Source organism: Platichthys flesus, chromosome 10, assembly GCF_949316205.1.
Source record: "Platichthys flesus chromosome 10, fPlaFle2.1, whole genome shotgun sequence".
NCBI classification, from domain to species: domain Eukaryota; kingdom Metazoa; phylum Chordata; class Actinopteri; order Pleuronectiformes; family Pleuronectidae; genus Platichthys; species Platichthys flesus.
The window spans coordinates 10,314,506-10,329,387 of NC_084954.1; the positions used below are offsets into that span (position 1 = coordinate 10,314,506).

At 43.4% G+C, this 14,882-nt stretch overlaps 3 protein-coding genes across 4 annotated transcripts; 2 read left to right on the top strand and 1 right to left on the bottom strand.

The window, feature by feature from the left end:
• Positions 1 to 2,832: 2,832 nt before the first annotated feature.
• Positions 2,833 to 5,270, top strand: LOC133962181 (cannabinoid receptor type 1B-like). The gene has a single exon (XM_062397669.1). It carries the CDS (start codon positions 2,901 to 2,903, stop codon positions 4,317 to 4,319), a length of 1,419 nt encoding a protein of 472 aa, XP_062253653.1. The 5' UTR covers positions 2,833 to 2,900; the 3' UTR covers positions 4,320 to 5,270.
• An 812-nt stretch (positions 5,271 to 6,082) lies between these two features.
• On the top strand, positions 6,083 to 8,549 carry LOC133962139 (akirin-2-like). Its single transcript, XM_062397605.1, has 6 exons — positions 6,083 to 6,310; positions 6,671 to 6,844; positions 7,001 to 7,144; positions 7,258 to 7,407; positions 7,715 to 7,786; positions 7,935 to 8,549. The coding sequence occupies exons 2-6, from the start codon at positions 6,673 to 6,675 to the stop codon at positions 7,943 to 7,945; spliced, it is 549 nt and encodes a 182-aa protein (XP_062253589.1). The 5' UTR covers positions 6,083 to 6,310; positions 6,671 to 6,672; the 3' UTR covers positions 7,946 to 8,549.
• A 357-nt stretch (positions 8,550 to 8,906) lies between these two features.
• Positions 8,907 to 14,863, bottom strand: orc3 (origin recognition complex, subunit 3). 2 transcript variants are annotated; one of them, XM_062397604.1, is made up of 20 exons: positions 14,750 to 14,863; positions 14,598 to 14,649; positions 13,997 to 14,094; positions 13,690 to 13,828; positions 13,481 to 13,585; positions 12,842 to 13,011; positions 12,623 to 12,762; positions 12,329 to 12,488; positions 11,948 to 12,061; positions 11,696 to 11,829; positions 11,483 to 11,546; positions 11,268 to 11,384; positions 11,051 to 11,130; positions 10,641 to 10,774; positions 10,419 to 10,522; positions 10,200 to 10,297; positions 9,967 to 10,108; positions 9,715 to 9,831; positions 9,416 to 9,495; positions 8,907 to 9,126 (listed from the first exon to the last, which is right to left on the bottom strand). In XM_062397604.1, exons 1-20 carry the CDS (start codon positions 14,771 to 14,773, stop codon positions 9,021 to 9,023), a joined length of 2,178 nt encoding a protein of 725 aa, XP_062253588.1. In that variant the 5' UTR covers positions 14,774 to 14,863; the 3' UTR covers positions 8,907 to 9,020. The 2 variants fall into 2 exon arrangements, with proteins under 2 accessions (XP_062253588.1, XP_062253586.1); XM_062397602.1 differs by having other exon boundaries at positions 10,419 to 10,525.
• Between the last annotated feature and the right edge of the window lie 19 nt (positions 14,864 to 14,882).

Here is a 14,882-nt window from a genome sequence, read left to right on the forward strand (position 1 = left end):
TGTTCACCCACAACCTCGTCTCATCCTCTATTTGTGCATCTCTCCTCCTCATCCACCCTCCCTCCCCTTGCCTCCCCTCCTTCCCCACACACTCTGCCATCTACCAACACCTTGACACAAACACATCAGAGACAGACAGCCTGCTGCAGAGTCGTGTCTGGAAACTGTGTGCGTATATCCAGTATACATTTCAAACCCGAAAAACACCCTCTGGCTGTCTGAGTCCACAAAATACTTATTTGGATATGCAACGAAACGCAACAGTATTGTTTGAAAGATTCCATTTTTGCAGGAAGGGAGCCTGTGTCTCCAGCAAGTGTTGATTTCATAACAGCCAATGAAATAACAGTAGAGGTGTAAGGATCAATAGTGAATGAGGTGCATTGTGTTGCTTTTCAGGAATCCTACTAAAATCAATCCAGGGAAGACAGATGGACGTGTAACAACAGCAGCAACCGCCCTTTATCCCTCGGTCCACACGGCTGGAAGATGATCCAGGGGAACTGAACTTCTACAAGTGGCTGCCACACACGGAGGCCTTTACACAGCTTGAACCACTCTTAAAACTTTATGAAAAAAAACAGAGAGCCTTGAAGCCACTTTACATAAATCTGAGTCAATCACAGATGATGCGTAAGACATCTCATTTACACTCTCTGTGTAAACGTCTTCATTCACATAGACATATTGGATGTACTGCTCTGCCACGAATGATCAATGGCTTTTTGAACGTGCTTCAAGTGCAGCATAACAAGTGTGCAGTAATTAGTTGGATGACTCCACAGCCTCCTCCGTTCTGCCAAATCTGGAGCCACTGGCATTATGTGCAGCAGCTTTCATTGTTTTCCCATGATGTTGCATCGCCAAATGTCATGTATTTTCCACAACAAGATACATGTAATTTGGGAGACGGCTCCTGTGGGAGAGCGTAGTGGAAATAATTGCGCAGCTGCGGAGGATGAGAACAGGACTCACTCCACATAGTGTGTGTGTACGTGTACTGCAGTAAATCAATAGGGTATTAGTGGAGGATATTCAGGGTGGACTTTTTAGACACAAACGGTACCGATATATGGACCTATGTTTTATCTAATTATCAATTTGAGAGTAGCTTTCATAACTTTACTTAATTCATGAGGTGCGGTGTGACCCCCAAACTGGGAGCCTCTGAAGCTTCTGTCCATGAAAGAGCCCAGTCCTATAGTAACAACTGAGATCCAGCACGGAACCCTCAAACTCCCAGGACCAGAGCTGGAGGTGGACCCAGCAGGAGGGAGGGAGATTTGATATGTATGTTTGTATATACATACAGAGAGAGAGAGAGAGAGAGAGAGAGAGAGAGAGAGAGAGAGAGAGAGAGAGAGAGAGAGGGAGAGAGAGAGAGACAGACAGACAGAGAGAGAGAGAGAGAGAGAGAGAGAGAGAGAGAGAGAGAGAGAGAGAGAGACAGACAGACAGACAGAGAGAGAGAGACAAAGACAGAGACAGACAGAGACAGAGACAGAGAGAGAGATTCATATCTATCATCCTGCATAATAAGTAAAATGCACTCAATATAGTGATTTTATATTGCAATAATATTAATATTAATAGTCATATTTGTTTTCATAGGGGTAGTCAAATAAAATCTATAATAATAGCTATATATCCTGCGTATATGCCATATAGGGATACATACACACATATTATTATTTCATATTATGTTATATATGTTATTAGTTTTCTTTCAATTACAGCATCTGTTCTGTTCCCTAAGAATAAATAAATAAATGAATAAATAACAAGGCGTAGACGATTTCAGCTTCCTCCTGCGCTCCAACACCTCCGACCACGTGACCAACAGGCGCACAAAGCCTTATAACCGCCCGCTCACACGCTCACACGCACTCACGCACTCACACACACGCACCGGCTGCCTGTCTGCTTCAGTGTAGTTGACATTGACAATATCTGCTTTGTCAACAGCTGATGATTCCTCCTGAAAATCCTCTAAACAACAAGTGTAGCTGCTGGAGTTTTATTGGAGACACCGGGACTGACAACTGGGAGACAAAATCCCACTGGTGTACTCCCAGTTTAACTGCTTTTCTTTGCGTCGTGGATCGATGTCCGTACTGAGGAAATCAAGGTACGTCCATTTTTTAATCATCACTATTTTTCACTCTGTGTCTCTGTTTGTATTTTTTGCCCGTGTTTTTCATTGGTTGTTGGTCCAGATTGTGCGTAAAGCGTTTGGTTATCAAGGGAAACATGACAGATATTTTATTTGTGTTTCAAACTTAAACGTATTTCATCCCTCATCTGTTTAATTGGGAGACATCACTGTTGTCAACTTCAAAATAAAACATCTCGTTCCAACCCCCCCGCCCGAGTAAACAGTTAATTCATTAATTAATATCATAATTAAATGGATCATTGGGCATGTAGTCTCTCTGTTTAGTTTCTCCCTTGATGCTTAATTATTCCAATGATTATTGAATTAAAAGCTAAATGCTTAATGACCTACTTTAATTAATAAGAAAGCCCTGGCTGCCCTACATACTTAATGCAGTGATTTCCCCTGAGGCTGCACAGGTTTGTCATCAACTGTTCACTTTCCCACTATTGTCTGGGATGCATCTGCTCTGGAGTCAGCTGGTTGATACACAGATTCCCCTCCTGTCTGCCAGCAACAAATCCATCCTCCACCGTATCTATCATCAGTGAATATTAATGGTTCTCATAGTAATTTTTTTTTTTTTTATATTTAAACATAATTGTGTGTTTATTTTTGACTGAAGCCTTCACTGAAAGAGTTTTTATTTATTTATTTTCTTCTCCTTAGATGTCCCGTTGCTCGGCTCTAATGCTGTTTGACCACACACGTCTCCACTGAGCATCTCTGCCGCCACAGACCAGCCATGAAGTTGGCTCTGGGCAGGATAGCCGGCACCACCATCAGCACGTTAACAACAGGTGTCCAGTATCTCGGCTCCAACGATGCCAGCTACCACGACCCCTCCGTCGACTCGACCCTGATCAAGAGCAGGTCCCACTTTGAGAAACCTCTCCCCGCCGCCATCGCCCACTCGCTCTCTGCACTTGTCCCTGGGAATAAGGAGGTCCTCTACAGAGGCCTCTCTCCCATCTTCCCCACCAACGTGTCAGACCTTTTGCTCGCCAATGGCACGTCTCTGGATAGCGGAGGAGCGCCACAGTGCGGCGAAGACTTTGCCGACAACATGGAGTGCTTTATGATTTTGACTCCTGGTCAGCAGCTCGCCGTCGCCATCTTGGCGCTCACCCTGGGCACGTTCACGGTGCTGGAGAACCTCATTGTGCTGTGCGTGATCCTGCACTCCCAGACGCTCCGGTCGCGGCCTTCCTACCACTTCATTGCCAGCCTGGCAGTGGCTGATCTGATAGGAAGCATCATTTTTGTCTACAGCTTCCTGGATTTCCATGTTCTCCACAGGAAGGACAGCCCCACCATCTTCCTCTTCAAGCTGGCCGGGGTCATCGCCTCCTTCACTGCCTCCGTAGGAAGTTTGTTTCTCACCGCAATCGACCGATACATATCCATCCACAGGCCCATGGCGTACAAGCGCATCGTCACAAAGACTAAAGCCGTCGTGGCCTTCAGTGTGATGTGGACGATCTCCATTGTCATCTCACTGCTGCCCCTGCTGGGCTGGAACTGCAAGCAACTCAACTCCGTCTGCTCGGACATCTTCCCTCTCATGGACCAGAGGTACCTGATGTTCTGGATCGGCATGACGAGCATCTTGCTGCTGTTCATCATCTACGCCTACATGTTCATCCTCTGGAAGTCCCACCACCACGTCGTCCGCATGCTGAGCCGCAGCTCCCAGAGGAGTGTGATTGTCTACACGGCGGAGGGGACCAAGGTTCAGACAGCGAGGCCCGAGCAGGCCCGCATGGACCTCCGCCTGGCCAAAACCCTGGTCCTGATCCTGGTGGCCCTCATCATCTGCTGGGGCCCGCTGCTCGCCATCATGGTCTACGACCTGTTTGGGAAGGTGAACGACTTCATCAAGACCGTGTTTGCCTTTTGCAGCATGCTGTGCCTGCTCAACTCCACCATCAACCCTGTGATCTACGCCATGAGGAGCAAGGACCTGCGCAGGGCCTTCCTCAACATCTGCCATATGTGCCGGGGAGCGACGCAGCCCCTGGACAGCAGCGCTGAGAGCGACTGGAACAGCAGGAGTGTGAGAGGAACAGCAGGCGGGGCGGGCAAAGGCGGAAACACCCAAGTGAAAGTAGCCCGGGTTACTGTTTCTGGAGTGACTGAGCCTCACACTGCAGAGGCCGTTTGAGAGACGAGCTGCTCTGCTACAGCGGTGAAATGATGATGGTGTAGAGCAGCCCCGACCCTCCAGTGCACGGCTCTGTGACTGTGAAATGTGCCAAAACACAAGAAACAGACTTTAGATCTGTGATATTAACACAACACTGTTCTCCTCTGTCTTTACCATCAAGACATGGTTTGTAAGGTCGCACAAGTCTGAGAAATAGGCTAACTTAATTGTTTCATTCAGGAAATAATACAGTCGTATTCCCGACAACTTGTTTTGTCATCTTTACTGTAGTTTGACTTTCTTTTACGGATTTCTACTTAAAGCTAGAACTTGTATTTTCATTGATGTACTTTCGCAGCAATATTGTGGCAGTAATGCAAACTGAAACTGGGTCCACCCTCATGCAAGGTGCAAGGTGTGTTTTTGAACGATAGCTTGTAACAAAGTAATATAAGCATTTCATTAGTGATTTGAAATCCACTACTGAGGGTTATGTGAGACCATGATATTGTGAAATTTAGCATTCTATTGAGTTTTACTTTATTTATTTTCTTTACTGTGCTTAGCAGGGCAAACATATGGAGTCACACTTTGAAGTGTAAATTTCCTTTTGATCAAAACAGAACTTCACTCAGCAGTGATTTGGGAATGTTACATAGATGTTTATTACTCGTGCTTATAAAACCGTTGTTTTTGTTTGTTTGTTCTTCTGAGGCGTGCATTGTGCCATTGTGTTCCTTAAAGCTGTGTATAAGCCAAAACATGATGTCCATGGATATATATGTCTATTTTTCATCATAAGTGGTTTGAACATACCTGGATCTTTTCAATAAAAAAATTGAAAAATGACAAACCAGCACATCAGCGGCTGCAGCTGATTTAATTTATAAGAGATGTGTATTTCTTTCTCGTCGAGGTTTAAAAGTGTGTGTGCGTGTGTGTAAATGTGACCCCAAATCAAGGCTCTGGTTTTACTGACCTGGTTATTAATAATTCAGCTAGAGAGTACTTCTTTGGTATTTTGTGGCAAACATGGCAGCAACATCATCGTATGAACGTGGGTTTCACATCATATTTTCCGTTGGTTTCATTTTGCTTGAGGGGAGATTTGAGCAGGATGGAGCCAAGTTATATGCAATTCATGTAACATATTTTTACTCTTATAAAACGTAAATTGACAAGTGAACATCATTTGATGATTTATATAAGTATAAGATGAGTTACAGTTCTGGATGTAGCCGGATTAGTTGCAATTCATTTGCATCTTTAGCTTTTACATCGTGTTAAGCCTCAAATAATATAAATGCATATTTTTTAATTAATTATTTTTTAACAACTTTAGTGCCATTTAAATATAGGCTGAAATATATGCATATTGAGTTTATCTCAACAATGAGGCCACATTTAAAAGAAGACAGTTTGTTATGGGATCGATATTTCTTGACGTGAGTTATAAGCAGGATGCTGCTGATATAATTTGTATTAAAATAATACGAATATTTGAACAACTTTACATGATTTTGAGTCATAAATCCAGATGTACTAGTTTAGCTGTATAACATGTGTGACACTGCCCTCCTGTGGGGATAATGACACATCATTATTTGTATTCCCAATGTATCGATCCTGTTGAAAGCAAATTATTCAACTGTTGTAAATAAATAAATATAATGAACTAAACAAAAATGGTGAAATTCCCAATCTCTATGAAGACATGAAACTTTAATTCCCACCCCTCGACTCTCTCTCTCTCTCTGCATGGCCCAGAGTGCACCGGGGCGCCTTTCACACGTGACGTCACGGAGCGGAGAAGCCGACAGCCTCGTATGAAAAACAAGCAGCAGGAGTTGTGTTAGCTCGCCCCGCTATCTCCAGCTAGCCCCGCTATCTAACAGCCAACTGTCGGCCCGCAGCTGGCGGCTCCTCGCTGCAACTTTTGGGACGCAACTTTCAAAACAAGCCGATAGCCGGCCGCCGTGTGACGGAACAGTTCCTCTCTCCAGCGACAGGTAAGAAGCGGCTTCATTCCAAACGTGCAGCGCGGCGCAGGGTCCGAGCGGCGGCGGCCAGAGCTAACGTTAGCTTTGTTTTCTTTTTGATTGTTGGCTAGCGAGCGCGGCTAGCGTTAGCCCGCTAGCAGACATCTAAAGCCAGAGCTGCGCAGTATCCCTGGCGTGCGCTCCCCCGCGAAACGATCTGACCCCAGCGGGACAATTCACGTTGGAGCTGGCTCAACACAATACAGAAGAGCCGCGGCCATCGGCTCGGCACGGTCACTCATGTCGTCACTTCATTATTGTCTTGTTTCGGTATTTTTGCACCCCCCTATCTTTCCTCCTCCCCCTCCTCCTCCCTTTAACAAACTAAAGTCATGGCGTGTGGAGCCACCCTGAAGAGGACCATGGATTTCGACCCACTGATGAGTCCCGCTTCCCCCAAACGACGAAGATGCATCCCCGTGGCCCCGTCGTCCTCGTCCCCTAGGAAGTATCTTAGCATGGAGCCCTCGCCATTTGGGGAGTCATCGTCCAGACTTAGTGCAGGTATGGTGCTGGCCTGCTGGCTGAGAGGCATTAGCAATACGTTGAGCCTCACCACATCTAACCAGAAAGCAGCTATGCTCCTCTGTGTTAATGTGAATCCTCCATTGTCTTTACTGATGGACTTGTGTTGGTGAGTGTGTCCGTTTGTCCTTCCAGAACAAATCCTCAACAGCATCAAGCAGGAGTACAAACGCATTCAAAAGAGGAAGCATCTAGATGGAGGCTGCCAACAGTCGGAGTGCTGCTATTCTCCAGAGTCCCCAACCCAGTCGTCTACTATGAATGTTTCCAGCATGCCAGGTTAGCTGGTTTGACACCATGCCTATTGCTGACATGGTCACTGTGACATGTATTGACTCAATCATAACCGCTACGCAGATAGTGATTCTTAGGTCTTTGCTCCATCTGTGCAGGTACTTCCTCCGGAGGTGTTTCTCCCACTAGAAAAGAACAGCCGTTATTCACCCTCAGACAAGTTGGAATGATCTGTGAACGCCTGCTGAAAGAAAGGGAAGAGAAGGTGCGGGAAGAATACGAGGAGACCCTGACCTCAAAACTGGCAGGTTTGTACATTCAGAGTAAGAATACAGAAAAAGAAACCCGGTTTATAAGGAAACACTCTTAGTTTGACTTCCTCATAGTTAAGTTAAGGGATGTTAATTACGTTTTTCATAAAGACATTAATAACAGGATCACTTCCTCTGTCTCCTAAACGTGCTACTGAGCTCCTGAGGGGAGTTAATTTAAAATGTCATGTAGTCACAGATGTAAGTAAAACAAATTGATTGTGAAGAGTGAGGTTGAGATTTAAACATTTCAATAATAGAAGTTGTGCTGAAGTCATAAATGTGGATTTCTTGTGGATTTCAGAACAATATGACACCTTTGTGAAGTTCACACACGATCAGTTAATGCGACGATTCGGGGAGCAACCTGCGAGCTGTGAGTAGTTCTCATTACATCAGTGTTTACACGCTCGCGTTTCATGGAATGACTTAACTTGACAAAGTGTTAGATCTCAGTGTGAGCTCCGCCTTTTTGAAGTTTTAAAGTAACAAGTGTGGTTTTGTTTCATCTCCCTCTGCTCCAGATGTTTCCTGAGTGGGACACAGACACGTCTGCAAGACAGCCTCCTCTTGCTGCAAGCTGTCATGTGATATTTCCAGAAAGAAAGAAAAAATGCTCATCATTGTAAGAGATTCAGTTTAGCTAGTTTAAATCAAACTTTTCTTACTGTGCCATATTTCTGTCTTTGGGCAAAGGTTTATATGAAGCTGTTGTTGTTACCACTCTGTTGTAAGCAACTAGGTCCTAATGTAACTGAATGGACCCTATCTCTACCAGTGGCCTATGTTCCTCCTGCTGTACGTATCTACAGTTATCTCACTTTTGTAATGATTCCCAGCATTCCAGGCTTTGTCACTTGTTTCTCTTTGTTACATGTAAATACGATAAAGCAGCGCAGAGTTTAAAACAAGGTTTGCTGGTCAATCTGAAAGGAAGTGGAAGAAACACAGCTGAACAGGGAGAATGTTTGCAGTTCGTCCTCTGTTCATCGCTTTTTAAATTGAGAATAGTGGGCAAGTTTCTTTTTTTTTCTCTCCCTACCAGTGTTTTATTTATTTTGACTTTTGTTTTACTGGTATCATTTTGAAACCAATGTACTTATTGGGAAAAAAACAATAAATCTTTTAAGAGTTCAGAATCTTATTTGTGCATGACAGACAAAAAACCTTGTCCCCTCATGTAACTGCAAGTATGAAAAAACTCACTGATCGCAAATCTCAGTTTCCAATTAACTGCTCAATCTTAACATGTATCTAAACTGTGCTTCCTGTAAAATGGGGAAATGCTGAATTCAGATTTCCTTTAGTATGATGGAGTATTGTGGCCACTTGAAGATGGCAAATTGGGGCTTAGAAGTTGGCATTTTCAAATAAGATGGAATTACATTCCCCTTTCTGGAATACAGCACCAGATATTACAGATCTGCATCCTGAGATATAAAGTAGTATTTTCTTAGTAGTTTTTTCTCTCAAAGTTATTAATACAAGTATTCATAGCCATTCGCTATATATCTTTTATTAGCAAAAACAAACATTAACAAATATAGATCCAACTCCCACTTGATAAGCGCCACAGTAAACGGAGACGCTCAGGTCTTTTCTTCCAGTGGTCAGCAGCCCCCCCAGGTGAGTCGAGCCACATGGTCCGTCTTTTGCTTGGTGGATTTAATGAAGCCCAGAAACTCGAGTTCCGATACGGCTTGGATGAAACGAGCGCTGGAGACAAAGTTAAGGGATAAAGGTTTCTGAAAAGTGGACTGAACTACAGCCAGTGTTGATAAATCCTGAACTACTACATGTAGCAACACACGCAAATGGTATTGACAGTTACTTAAGTGTATGTCTTCATCACAGCCACTGTTTACAATTTGTAGTTTGCACCGACACAACAAGACTCCCTAAGTCTTGGTTGTGTCAATTGACCGGTTGCCTTATGTTCATTTCACCCAACAAATTAAACATTAAGCAAGTATGAAAATAGAAAAAAAACATGTTGGAAGGATACTGTTTGACTTGATCCACTTTCCCAAAATCTTCAGAATCTGGATCGTTACCCTCCGCTCCAGAAACCACGGTGGCGTAAGCCTGAAAACCAACAAACACGTTCATGCACGTGTCCAAAGTCTTATCTTCAGATCAATAAGATGACATCAGTTGTTAGGATCAATTAAGACAGAAAAACAAAGGTAAGGTTGAAGGGTTACAAATATTTATATTTTTCTTTACAGAGGCTTGTTGCCCTATTAACAAGTTAGGTTACTTGTAAATCAGCTTAATAAATAATGATTTAAAATACAAACTCACTTCTAGCCAATCAAAGAGGTTGATGAGTCTGCCGCACTCCAGGTGCAGCTTGTAAGCGATGCAGATATCAGGAGCAGCATTAGAGACCGACCCGTCCTCTGTCTTCAGGCGGTCATTCTGAAAGGAAAGTCAAGAGTTAAGATGACTTAACATTGAGGTTTTTCCAAAGCATGTATCACACACACACAAACATATTTGGAGTTAGCTTCAGTCCTGCCTGTGTAACCTCCAGTCACCCCTCCTGAGCTGTACCTGGATGTAGTAGTAGGGGGTGTTGAGAGCAGCCTGAATGGAGGTGCGAGGTGTAGCGTTGAGGTGGCGTCTCACTGTGGCAGACGAGCTGTAGTAGCAGACTTCATTCAGGGTCTGAGACTCTGGGGGAGACAGGTGACTCCTGGGTGGGAGAGAGATGTTTGGAATATCTTTATTTTATCGTATTAAATTAAATTAAACTTAGAGTGGAGCACGAAACTGATCTGTCTTACTTCACTAGGCCATCGATAAAATCGATGGCTTCATTGCGTAGAGCCTCAAACGGACTGAGTTTCTTGGATCTCCGAGACTCGTTCAGCTCTAGCAGCGTCTGGAAAAAAATGACAATAGCCAGTTTATTTATGTAAGTATGAATGACATCAGTGGAGAGGGGAATTTTTTCAGAGAAAACTTCAAGTTGATATGTTCCCTTCAAATTCCAGATGAGTTACCTTCTGCAGCTGGAAGAGATCTGTTTTCTTTTGAAGGTTTTTCACTGGAGACGTGAAGCTCTCTTCCACATCAGGGACAGATTCAACAGCTGCTGTCGCTGCTGCTGCTAAGATGAAAACGAAAGACAAGACTGAGCAAGTAGGGACATACTATTTCCGTTGCCTATTTCACTAACTTTAATAATGAATTGAGAAAAGATGTAGCCATATTTTAATACTTACTGTCCAACTGCTTGAATTTGGTGAGCATCTCCTCGAGCTGGACAAGAGCCTTCTTCATCTTCTTTGACTTGACCTGCTGCAGAATCTCCGCACACCTCTGAAGCAGCATGACCAGCTCTTCTTTCGCCAGCATCCTGGGAGGAAAACCCACAGGAAGTTTATGACTGAACAGTACTTGGGATTCAGACCTAGGATGCTGTTGGAACACTGTGGTTGGATCAGGGGAGCGACAGACTCATTTTACCAAACATTAATCTGTCCACCAGGAGGTGCAATAAACACAACATATCAAAAATAGAGCATCTTAAAACAGTAGGCAGGAATCTATGTGACTACAGTTACTGTCATTTATATTGTTTATGTCTGACGTCTATTTCTTGGTAACATAAATATTATTTATGGTAGCTTACTTCAGAAGCTTCATGGCCGACTGGTAATCCTCATTCTCCCACACGTTCTTCTCGAGGCAAATTAAATGGAGCTCCCTGATCTGCAGCACAAAGACAACTTCAGTGAAAAATCACACACCAGCGCAGCAACAGAGCAAAACCGGGTTATAGTCAAATTTGCTGGTTCAAAAGTGTTTTTTTTAAATATGGTTTTAGACAAAGAGCTCAGAGTTCATGCCTGTTTCCCGAGAGGGTAGCGAGGTAATGACGAGGCCAGCGTGTGGAGGCACCTCAGGACGGGGTAGTAGTTCTTGTGGTATTTGCAAAGGACTTTTATCAGCCTCTGACACACATCCTGAAAACAGAGGGTCAGCTGAGGTGTTAGATTGGGGCCAGATATCTGCATTATTCTTGGCTAATGCCTCAGGAGGAGAGAAAATACAAATAATGTACCTTTAAATAACCATCATCCTTCAACAGACGAAACTGTTCCTCAGTTTCCTGCCGCTCTACATACCTGGGAAAAAAGGTTTGAACATTTGAAAAGGTGAAAAGCAAGTGTTCACAAAATTCAAAAGCAATTTTGTTATTGAAACGTTTTCAATTCTACATAGAAATAAAGAAATAAATCTTTGGACACAGGTGAAATACAAATTGGGTTTGTACCTCCTGAACGACGGCAGCTGCCTGATCCTCTCCATGTCGCGGACACTGAGCTGTGTCACGTTCAGAAGAGCCTCCTTCTTCGCACAGCACAAAACGCTCAGAGGCTGCGAGTGAAAGTGCTCCAGCAGAGCCAGCTGCACAAAGTAACACACATAAAGTCGCACCCACACAAAGTTTTTCTCAGTCAATTCTTCAGACGAGGCGACAAAAGCAGAGGGAAGACTGGTAAAGCATTTAGGAGGATCTCTGTACCTGAACCCCCTTGATGAAGTTTCTCACTGAGAAGTCGTGGTAGAGGAAAATGCTGATCAGCACCTGCATCACTTTGCCATTGAGCTTAAACGGGAACTGATGTGTCAGGATAAACTGGAAGTAGACAAGACAAAAAAACATAATATAATAAACTTCTAAATCAAATAATCCAATGATATGTTAAAAAAGCCATTATTTATTTATCGGCTGTTTATTAACAAAGGAAATACTTGTTGACAAGTGAAGGGAAGTTGATGCGTGAAATGGAGAAGCGGGTCAGTGCGGCGTTAACTATAATATGGACGTTGTATCGGACGTTGTGGTGAAGAAGGAGCTGAGCTGTAAGGTTTGCTGGTTGATCAATGTTCTAACCCAACATACCTTGTCTATGACTGTGGCCAGATGCTGGGTGCAGGACAGGGACTGGAAGAGCTCTATGCACAGCAGGGAGGACACAGAGTGAGGCAACATGTGCTGGATGGTGCTGGGTGACGTGGCGATGCCGAAGATGAACATCAGCGGCAGACGTTCGATGTACAGACTGCAGAGTAGAGACAAGAGTCGACTTAATGAAGATTCTTCAGGCGGCTGCAAAAGCAGATTTGTATAGGATCTCAATAAAACAATGATCCAATCGCATTTAAAGATTGGTTCAACTCAGGAGTTCATGGTTACCTGCAGATGAGGATGAAGGTTTGAAGAACCCTTGGATTGAAAGCCTCCAAGTCTTTAAAAATAATTACGACAGGAGGCTGTTGTTGCTCATCTTTGGCTGGAGAACTTCGCTTCTTTCCAGGAGTACCACCGCTGGATTTCTGACATAGATATAAACATGCATTTTTAAATATCAGCTGAAAAAACTTAATTTCATCCAGCTACACCTTCCATACTCACCTTTCTTTTTGTGTTGTACCAGTCGCACAGTGTACCGAGGGAGCAGTGGGCACCCTTGAGGAGCGGAGCACTCGTCTGCTCAGCCTCCTCCTCTTCCTCCTCATCATCATCCATGGCCACATCTGTGCCTGTTAACTTCTCCAGCACCCTCTTCATCAAATGTTTCAATGCTGAAATGATGAAGTAGAAATATAAACTTGAAAGCTCGAACTGAGAGGCCTTCAGTAGAGGCCCAATAGTCCACTTAAAACCAACAAATCTGAACTAAATCAAACGCAATCATAGATATCAGTCCCCTGAATAAGCCCGATTCTTTCACCAAGATCTATTTATTATTTCCTGGGAAAATGGGGAAAATGGGGAAAATGGGGAAAATGTCAAAAACACCACATCTCACAATTTTAATAAAGTGAATTCCTGGATCTGCTCCTATGATCCGGATCTGCATCAACATTTAACGGGTTCTTCCCTGACACTCACACATCCATCCAAAGGGTTTCATGGAAATCTGTGTAATTGTTATTATGTAATAAAGCTTTCAAACAAACAAACCAAGCAACAAACAAACAGACAGCTGTGAAAACAAATCTCCTTGGCGGAGATGTAAAAACAAACAGTTTCTTAAATGGAGGCTCTTACTTCCACACTCCTTGGCCTGGACCGAGGCCACATGAGGGGTGACAGACTGCTGGAGCTGCTCCGACAGACTCTGGAAGGTCATGTCATGATCTGGGACGTTCACACCTGCAGAGGGCAAGGTAGGACAAGCGAGTCAGGCTAAATGTATTAAGCCCTCAAAAGACAAAGAGAAAAGATGATGACTATAGAGTCAGCAAACGTCTGTGTACCAAGGACTAGAGCTGCAGTGGGTATCTCACTGGCTCTCATCTTCGACGCCCAGTCACTGTGTTGACGCGTGGAAGAGCATTTCCTGGTTAGGTCCAACAAACTGTCCAGGACTTTCCTGTTGAGCTCATCCTGTAAGACCTTCCGTGCAGGAAAAGAAAATATGGTGAATATAGTCTTCTTACTTAAATGCACTTAGTGGATACAGCAGTTTGTTCAAAATCTGTTGAACAGTGCAAAGCGTTTGAAAATGTATCTTGTCGTTCTTCTAAAGGGACCCAGTGGTAATGTGATGATGATATATTTTACCTCTGTGTCTGTTTTGATTCGCTCCCACAGAAGCTGACAGAGCTTGAATCGCACTTCACTGTTTTCAGCACCTTCACAGCCGTCAGTGAAATGGTCCTCTGAGGAGGAAACAAGGCAAACAGGAGAATACGTTTTTATTAAGTATAAGTATCATTTGTCAGATGTAAGATAACACAGAGTTGGTGGTACATTGAAAAGAAGACCATTGTACGTTAAAAATAATACAAAGAAATAAAATCCAGCTCAATATCAAATACTATACCATTCTCTTTATTAAGACGACAAGGAGGAAATAAATCAAACAGAGTTCAATATAAATAAGACTAATATTAAATACAATGCTACTATATGAAGATAAACAAAACATTTAATAAAATATAGAGCTCAATATAAATAAAATAAATATGAGATACAATACTAAGATATGAAGATACAAAGAGAACATAGAATAAATACATCAATATAAATCAAATCAAATAGAAAACTATTGAGCGAGAGGATGTGAGTGACATGTGAACAAGAGGTTGTGGTTTTTAAAATCACGTGTCACGTGGCAGCTTTAAACAAACGACACCTTCTTCTCGATCTGAGCAGAACTCACCTAAACTCAGCTGCTTCTTCTTCTTCGCACTCGGTTTGAAAACAAAACAGCCCTGAAACGTCAGCGGCCATAACGTGAGTCAACAGCAACAACACACAGAGGAACTTTGACGCCATGTTTACGTGACTTGTAAATTCAGAATGGGTCTTTACCTTCGACACAGATGAAGTCGACATGTCTGGACAGTTTTATATCAGAGTTCAACGCTGGAAGTTTAGTGGAAAGAAAATGTGGATTTAAAATGACGGCAGCTACCACCTCCCGCCAACGTGACGTAGCCGGAAG